The following is a 9751-nucleotide window of genomic DNA, read 5'->3' on the forward strand; positions in this document are numbered from 1 at the left end:
TACGCTTCGGTTTCTTTCTCTTTTGGCAAATCCTTCTGGTTCTGGGGCTTCTTGGTTCTTTCGACCTGTTTTAGTGCTTTAACCGGTGTTCAGCCTGCAAAAATCTCATTGATGAAAAACAAGCACAGAACTGGGGGACCTGTTTAAGCAGTTGAACCACGATCAGTTCGAACCGTTTAAGCGGTTCATAGAACTGGGGGACAAAATTGGAATTCCGATAAGTCTTTGGTGAGGGTGTTAAACCCTAAAACTTAGCAAAAGAGGTGAGACCGTGAGAGAGGAAGGAGAAAGAAAAGAACTCTAGTAAAGAAGGGGATAAGAGGCCGCTCTGAGAATCTTTTTTTTTTTTTTCTGATCAGTGCAGCTTGGAGAATCTTTGCTTACACTGAGCCAAATCTTGAAGTAAATCATCTTCTCCACACTCTGAAGAAGCGTTTCAGTTGCAGGTTGAATGAGGAGCTTTCTCCTTCCTACTAGTTTTTTTTTTTTTTTTCCGGTTTTTTCTTTCATGTTGTTCATGGATAAATGTTTGAAACTGAGTGGAAATTGACTGCAAAACCAGATTTCGATCTCACCAAAGTAATACGTAATTCAATTCCCCTCCCAAAAGTATAAAATAAGATTACACACAATTACTTTGGGAGGTAGGTATAGAGAAAATTATAAGTACAAGTGGGGACCTAAAAATGGAGAGCAAATCAGCCCCCTACAAGATTGCCCCAACAACGTCCCACCACAAATATGACTTACAAGTATGGACTTGTATGAGACTATGAGTGGATCAAGTTTAAAAATTATGTGGGCCCCACATTATATATTATGCATAAGTTGAAATGTATGTGGTGCCCATTTTGAAAAAAATGGTCTTCTAACTTTTATGGTCTTTTCCCAGATCTATAAAAAAATATTTCAATCAAACAACGTTTAGTCTTCTAAGATCTATTTGTAAAAGATCACTATGTTTTTTAACTATCGGATCTTGCAACAGATCTTTTGAAAAAGACTTGCTAAACAGGGGTATTTAGTTTGAGGTTTAAATTGGCCACTCAAATTATAAAAGGGGAAAAGTGGGGTTTTTTGCAAAATTTAGGTGTTATCAAAGCCAAAAATCCTATTTGTTTTTGAATTTCTAATTATTAATGGTCATGCCACTATTTAAAAGAAAAACAATGAATTACATCTCTTTCTTTCTTCTCCCCTAATTCTTTTCCCCCTCTCTTGGGTAACATGTAGGATTGTCAATGGGTTGGGTTTAGCTCATTACAGCCTATACTAGTCCCATCCCAATAAGATTTATTTATTCATTAATTTATTTTATTAAGTTAAAAAAATTATTATCTATAAAATTTTATTTATTAAATTTACTATTTATATGTTTATTTAGAAATAATTTACTAACAAATCATTTGGGGTTGGCAATGAGTCGGGTCTGATTTGGGATAGCTTGTACCAACTCTGTCCTTTTATTTAACTTACTAATTATTTATTTATTTAGAGATAATTTACTAACAAATTATTATTATCCCAATATTTGGGGCTATCATTGGTAGGGCCCAACCCGGCAAGAATTATCAAGGACCTAGTAAACTGAATGGAACTCGATAGGGTTTGTAATTTTAGACCCAAAGTCGAACCGATCAGTTCTTTGGACAATTGAGTCTGGCCCAATGGATCTGATTATAATAAACCTATTGAAAATATTATATATGTAATATTAGTTTATTTAATATATTATATATATGGCTCAAGTCGGGCCTAAATCGATTCGGGACTAGGTGAAACCAGTTGCAACCCAATAAGAATCGGGACAATATATCAAGAACTGAAACCGATCCATTAGTTCTAGCTCTTGGAACCAAAACCGACCCAATGGGTTCAGGTTTGGTTTTGAATAGCTTATACCAGTTTGTCCCAATAAAATTTTATTTATTTTATTAAATTAAATAAGTTATTAATTACAAAAGTTTATGTATTTAATTTAGTAAATTATTTACTTATTTAGAAATAATTTGTATTTAAGGTCATGCCACCATATAAAACAAAAACAATGAAAGTCATCTCTTTCTTCTCTCTTCCCTTATTTTTTTCCTCTAAATTTTCTCTCTATTTCTCCCCTTGATCCCAATATTTAGGATTGTAAATGGGTTAGGTTTGATTTGGGATAGCCTCTACCAGTCCCATGCCAATAAACTTTATTTATTTCTTTATTTATTTTATTAAATAAAATAAATCATTATTTATAAAATTTTATTTATTTAATTTACCAAATTATTTATTTATTAAAAATTATTATTAGCCCAATATTTAGGGTTATCAATGGGCTGGGTTTGGTTCAGGATAACATGTAGCAGTCCTGTCCCAATAAACTTTCATTTATCCATTTATTTGTTTTATTAAATTAAATAAATTATTATCTATAAAATTTTATTTATTCAATTTATGAAATTATTTATTTGTTTAGAAATGATTTACTAACAAATTATTACCATATCCCTGTCCCCGGTGGCAGGGACAAATTTATCCCCATCATTGTCCCCACGAGGATCCCACTCATCGTTTTTTTAATCATTTTGTTTTTTATTTTTTATTTCATAAGAATTAAAATAAAGCAGTTAAAAATTATAAAAATTAAATTATAATAGTTAAATTTACAATGTCCTATTAAAAAAAGGTGCTTCTTTGAATTACTTGAAGAAGATGGAAGTGGCATTGCCTGGTAAAGAGAATCATATTCTCACTATTAGGTCAAGCTTTTAGAAAACCAAGAGGTTTCCTAATGGGCAACAATTAGTTTTATGATTCCCTTCAACCCACATGTAGGGTGTTGGTGTGGAGTTGGGGAGAAACCTGATGCAAATAGAAGGAGAAACAACAAATGCAATTGTGGATTCAAAAACACCAGATGCCAAAGGAGAAGAAACAAATGAATTGTGGAATCATTACACTTGGACAATTTTGGCATATAAATGTAAGACTCCTTAATTTGGATCGTCAAGACTTGTGCTCAAACCTTTCGGATCATGAAAGGTAATTTCTTCCTTTCCCCTGACTGTTCCATGTCTAATTAACAGTGTTTACCTGTTTTCTTTATTACACAAACCACAGTTGAACATTTTCTTTATTACACATATATGAATGCTTTACAAAAATAACAAAATTAAAAGAAGAGAACTGGCTTGATTAGAACATAAATAGAATATAGAACATTGGAGACTTGTTACAAGAAGAAAAAACATCTCTCTCTCTATCTATCTATATATCTATGGTTTCATGTAGTCAAAATCTCACCTAATTTACAACTCTGCAGTTCTTCCTAATCTCCCCTTGCACCCCAGTGAGCACATCAATAGAACCCATATGCACCATGGCAGATGCAAATTTGGCCGCCCAGGCCGCTGGATGGTTGACATTATCTTTCACCAACTTTCTTGTTGAGGGATCAATCCAGAGCAACTGGTCTGAAGTCAACAGTCCCTTGTGCTGCTTCAAATTCTTGTAGTAATTGTTGTCTAGACGAACTGGGGTTACTGCATCGAATAGTACAACTGGGTCCAGACTAGTTTTAGCCGTTGAATGTAGTGGCCACTGAGTTTTCAGGTAACTGGCATGGCATAGGCAAGATGAAGAGAAGGATCCTGGCCCTTGGAATGAGAAGAATTGAAGTGGTAGAGGCGGTTTGAGAAGTAAGAGCAATAAGAGTCCCCAATTGAATGGGCGCCTGAGTGTCACCATTTGCTCTAGTGAGAGCCCCTTTCGTGCAAAATTATCCCTGAGTTGTTTCACATTGAAGGATGCATTAGGAAGGTTCAGAGTGACTTCAATTGCAAGTGAAACTCTGCCATCCCGCCGGCCTCTGGGGACTGCAATAGTGAATGTTGCCGGCCTTGAATATGCTGTCGCGAGCTGCGAAGGCAAGGATGTCTGAACAAGATACAGTGTTGGGGCATTGAGCTTCAATCTTGGCCTTGGCCTCATCAATCACCTCAAAAGCCTTGCACACCCTTGTTGCCCATGCTCACTTCCTCAGCCGGGTTTATTCCTGATACTGAATCAAGAAGAATGGAAGCATCGCAGCCCTACAGAGCACAAGAAATTAAAAGCAGTGCAATTGAGATTTGAGAGATGGAATAAGAAAACAAACAAGAACAAGATTGATGGTGGCAAAAGGAAAAAAGCAAAAAGCATACCCTGACAAAGCAATCATGGAAATGCAAGCGAATGAGAGCAGCAGCCATGCCAGGATTGGCAGCAACAGCTTTGCTAACTGTGTTCCTCACAGTTGTCTCTTCCGATTGGGCAAGTATTCTTTTAGAAACCTACCTTGAGGGAGGCTGAAGATGACACAGTGGGAGCCATAAAACTGGCAAGAAACATCATTGCCATAAGAGTGAACACTGTGGGCCTCTCCACTACTCTACTGACCTAAGAGCAATTCATTATCTTAATTCTTAATTAGCTTGTTGTGGATGTATACGAGGAGAGATCGAAGATCAAAGGATGAGAGTGTCGAGGACACACGCCTGGGATGGCGTATTTATAGTGAGAAGTAGACCTGTTCATGGGCCGGGCCGGGTTGGGCTCGGGCTGGGCTTTTACTAGTCATTAAGGGAAATATGTTAGGTCCGAGCCCGAGCCCGGTCCGACCAACGGGCTTATAACTTGGGCCCGAAGCCTGACCCAATAAAAAAAAACAATATTCCCTATTCAAATTAAAATAAAAAATTCAGATAGTTTTTTTCCTATTTAAATGAACAATGCACCTACAATATGATTTTTTCCTCTTTCTTTTATATTTTAAAACACAGTTTTACATTCTTAAATAAAAAAATTTATTCAAATGGACATAATCACATTACTCACTTTAAGTCTAATATTAGGTCGGACCGGATCGAACTATTTTGACAAAACCCGAGTCCACCTCAAATTTATTGCGGGCCGGGCTTTTTGGCCCGTATTTAAACCTGCAGGCCTATAACCACGTTTAAGCCCATCCGGGAGCCGGATCAGGCTGGGCCGACCCGTCGGGCCACCCGGCCCATAAACAGGTCTAATGAGAAGTGAGTCATCAAAATGTATACAGAGCCAAGTGAAGGATGGTGGGATGAACCTTCTTCTCAGCCAATGGCATCTTGGCTGAGAAGTGCAACTTGCAGTAAACAATTACAAGGCGTGTGTCCTCCACGCGCTTCTCTGTTTTTATATTATTATTTGTTGGAAAAAGTGAGGGAATGAATGATTCATTCACTCAACAGCATTCCATGGCATACTATCTTTATGCCCATCATCACGTCTATTAATCTAGAAGGTTGGGCCCCCATTCATTGTTTATTGTTTATGGATATGGGGTGGGGCCGTTGGAGACCAAAGCGAGCTGATAATGATCTCTCTCTCCACAATTCAAAGTTGACGGCTTTAAAGTTTCTTGTTTCATATTTTTTTTTGGGGTTTTTTATTGTTCAGTCTACCCTACTTCTTAGTACAGCTGGATCAAATTTACCCTTACCACAGTTCATAGAGGTCAGCCCACCTCAGGAACTTTTATTTCGCAACACCTTCACCCATGATTCACTGCCCCTTGAATTTTGATTCATTCCTCTTCTGACCTTTAGAAACTGTGGCAGGGGCAACTGCAAAGAATTTGATCCAGTGGGTGGCCCAAATTTTATCCGTTTGTTATAATTGGATCAAATATGAAGCACATTCTTGATTATATTTAAATTTATCATAGGTTAAAGTTTCATATAACTTATTTTCAATTCATATTATTCATGATATACATCAAAGTTATTTAATTCATTAATTAATAAATTATAACCTTTTTAACATTTTAGTCTGTTTTTCTGAGGTGTGAATATTAAGGTGTTTCCAATGCACAGCTGCAAAATGTGCTGCAGGGTTAGTGTGGGGAGCCAATCCAGATTCATATGCTTCAGCCTAGTGTTTTTAAAACTGGACCAGACTGGACGATCGGACCAAAAAATTGGGAACTGGTTCCGTTTTACACCAAAACTGTTTTTGGCCAAAAATCATTGATTTGGTCAGCAAACTGTTGGTCTGGGCGATTGAACCATTGAATTGTTGACCTGGATAATGGTTTTTGGCTGTTTTTTATTTTTTGTCAGAGTGGGCCATCAATTTAGACCGGACAGTTGGACCATTCAACCTGAGAACCAGACCCCAGAACAGTTCCCTATCCGGTCTGATTTTAAAAACCTTGCTTCAGCCTCTTTGAATAGCTTGTCCGAAGCCCTTCAAAGGCAAAGAAGTTGAATGAGCTTTGAAGAAAACACAAAAAGTTTTGGTGCATATTGTATGATGAGTCTGGATCTGCTCCTCACACCAACCTCATAGCACATCTCAGCCATGAATCGAAAACATCTCTTATACTTGTGTATTATTAATTTGTTATCCATAGGGAGATGTTCCAATACACAGTGGGATGTGCTGAGGTTGGTGTAAGGAGTGTTCTGTAAAGAGCAAATCCCAATTCTTGTATAATACATACTTTTTTTTGAGAGAATAGTACATATTGATTTTTGAACCCACCGACGCACTAATTAGTAAGAAATAGTGATAGCTCTTGAGTTTTAATAGTTGTAATAGTAGCAATTAGTAATGGGTGTTCACTGAAACTGACGAAAAACTTACATATGAAGTGCTCAAAATGGACCACATAAACGGACATTGAAAGAGTGGTTCGGAATTGCCCAAGGCAAAGGGATCACCACCAACTCAACTTAAAGGGAAAATCTGCACCCAACACAGCGAGCCCCATGGGCGCCCCATATGTACATCTCAACATGCATGGGAAACATCTCCCGAAATTATCAATACAAAATGTTCCCAATACATGGTTGGAATGCCTCACCAGGATCTCTCTGATAACTGAGTAGCATAAATAAGTAGAGTAAGAAACTTTTTTTTTTTTCTTGTGAGAAACATTTATGGTTGGAGTCCTTGCAAATTCAACCGCCTAATAGTGGCCGAGCAAGTTAGTGAGAAACTCAATAGATTCTATCTATTGTAAAAAAAAAAAAAAGCTTGAAGATGTTTTCTTACCTATATTTTCAATAAATTCTATTTATTTGATGAATTGCAACCTAGGCTCCATTTGGAAGGAGTACAAACACAAATATGTAAAGCGTAAAATCTTATATTTTGTATTATTTTGTATGCATTTAAATAATATATATTTGTATTTATATTTCTTTTAAATTAAGCTCAGTTTGGAAAGAATACAAACGCAAATATGTAGAGTGCAAAACCTTATATATTGTATGTATTTACACTATATATATATATATATATATATTCGTATTTATACTCTTTCCAAACTGAGCCTTGAGGCATATCACATAGGTTCTGTTTTCAATAGTTTTTCTTTTTTTTTTTTTTTCTAATTTTTCTGTAAACTTCTGTTTCCAATAGAAATTAATCCTCTATACCACCATTTCATTGTTCTTATGGGTGCATTGTGTTGGAGAAGTTATCCTCATTGATTTCTTTTCTGTTTTAGAGTGAGTAGGGGCTGTTAGGCACAGACATCTTCCTTCCCCAGTTGATTACGGCCCAGCTGAACCACTCTATAGGTTGCAACCAGTATTCAAGAATGTCTGTAGAACGAATTAATTGTAGCCCAATAGACACGGCTTCCGCCCATAGAGTCATAGACACAGAAACCGAGATAACTCTGAATTTGAAGCCGCCAACTTTGAAGACTGAGAAGTGAGAATCCATTTTCAGGGGACCCAGAAACAGAAAGGGGGCCCAAGTCCTTCCAACGTTAGTACAAGTACTGGGAAAGCAGACAATATAAAATTGTATACGTTGAGCTGGAAGAACTGCTCAAGTCTGTGTACATGGAATGTGTTGAGTGTGAGTCATCGATTCCCTCACTTTTCTTAAGTAATAATAATATGAAAATGGAACCACGTGAACACGCCTTTTAATGGGTTCACTGTAAATGTTTGTTCATTTACGCTGTTTAGGCCAAGATGCCATTGGCTGAGAAGGTTCAACCTGGCATCCTTTGCTTGGAGGACATTTCGCCCATTCACTTGTCACTATAAATACATCAGCCCAGGCGTGTGTCCTCCACACTCTCTCTCATTCTTTCATCTTCAACCTCTCCTTCTGTGCACAGGCAACAAGCTAGGATAATGAATTGCTATTGGGTCAGTTGGGCAGAGATGCCTACACTGTTCACTCTTATGGTAATGTTTCTTGCCAGTTTTATGGCTCCCACAGTGTCATCTTCAGCCTCCCTCAAGGTGGGTTTCTACAAGAATACTTGCCCATCTGCAGAGGCCATTGTGAGGAACGCAGTTAGCAAAGCTGTTGCTACTAGTCCTGGCATGGCTGCTGCTCTCATTCGGTTGCACTTCCATGACTGCTTTGTCAGGGTAAGCTTTTGCCTTCTCCTTCATTAATATTATTTTTTCTACTTTTCAAATCTCAATTGCACTTGTTAATTAAGGTGGGGTTTAATTTCTTGTGTTGCAGGGCTGTGATGCTTCTATTCTTCTGGATTCAGCGTCAGGGATCCCAGCTGAGAAAGTGAGCATGGGCAACAAGGGTGTGCAAGGCTTCGAGGTGATAGACGAGGCCAAGGCCAAGATTGAAGCTCAATGTCCCAACACTGTATCTTGTTCAGACATCCTTGCCTACGCAGCTCGCGATGGCGTATTCAAGGCCGGAGGCATTCACTATGCAGTCCCTGCCGGCCGGCGGGATGGCCGTGTTTCACTAGCAAGTGAGGTCACTAAGAACCTCCCTGATGCATCCTTCAGTGTGAAACAACTCAAGAACAATTTTGCACGAAAGGGGCTCTCACTAGAGGAAATGGTGACACTCTCAGGCGCCCATTCAATCGGGGACTCTCATTGCTCATCCTTCTCAAACCGCCTCTACCACTTCAATGCCACACACTCCCAGGATCCTTCTCTTGATCCTGCCTATGCCAGTTACCTGAAAACTCAGTGCCCATTACATCCAACTGCTAAAAATAATCTAGACCCAGTTGTACCATTCGATGCAGTAACCCCAGATCGTCTAGACAACAATTACTATAAGAATTTGAAGAAACACAAGGGACTGTTGACTTCAGACCAAGTGCTCTGGATTGATCCCTCAACAAGAAAGACGGTGAGAGGCAACATGAATCATCCAGCAGCCTGGGCTGCCAAATTTGCATCTGCCATGGTCCATATGGGTTCGATTGATGTGCTCACTGGGTCGCAAGGCGAGATTAGAAAGAAGTGCATAATTGTGAATTAGGTGTGATTTTGATTACATGAAACTAGAGAGAGACAGGTGTCTTTTCTTTGTAACAAGTCTCACTATTTATGTGTTCTATTTATGAAGTAATCAAGTGAATTTTCGTTTGTTTAGTTCAACTACTTTGTAAACTATTTTATCTATTGTTTCTAATGGGCTGCAGAACAGGGGTAACCCTCCCCCCAAACCACTAGACGAGTTCACATCTGTCCCCCACAGAATGCGCCCCAAAAACATCCCACATGCACATCTCAGCGTGTATTGACTGGGAGATGTTCCCAATACACGATTGGAATGTACCGTGAAACATTTTTGAGCGCATTCTGTGGGGGCAGATTTGAACTCCCCCTAGACCCCCTCAACCCGGTGAAGGCGGGACTCAATCCCAAGTCTCAAACTATATAGAGAGTTTAAATCGCTTAATTTGCATTACAAGGCTTTTGTTATTATCCTTTTTTTTTTTTTTATCTTGTGT

General features: G+C 38.4%; 1 protein-coding gene and 1 pseudogene across 1 annotated transcript; one reads left to right on the top strand and one right to left on the bottom strand.

The window, feature by feature from the left end:
- Nucleotides 1–3181: 3181 nt before the first annotated feature.
- Nucleotides 3182–4525, bottom strand: LOC148845526 (peroxidase 5-like; annotated as a pseudogene).
- Nucleotides 4526–7670: 3145 nt separating this feature from the next.
- LOC148845527 (peroxidase 5-like) lies at nt 7671–9395 on the top strand. The gene is made up of 3 exons (XM_088953359.1): nt 7671–7891; nt 8106–8402; nt 8503–9395. Exons 2-3 carry the CDS (start codon nt 8160–8162, stop codon nt 9274–9276), a joined length of 1017 nt encoding a protein of 338 aa, XP_088809485.1. The 5' UTR covers nt 7671–7891; nt 8106–8159; the 3' UTR covers nt 9277–9395.
- The last annotated feature ends 356 nt before the right edge of the window (nt 9396–9751 follow it).

This window comes from Nelumbo lutea, chromosome 7, assembly GCF_056320005.1.
Source record: "Nelumbo lutea isolate HS-2025 chromosome 7, American lotus-T2T, whole genome shotgun sequence".
Lineage (NCBI taxonomy): Eukaryota > Viridiplantae > Streptophyta > Magnoliopsida > Proteales > Nelumbonaceae > Nelumbo > Nelumbo lutea.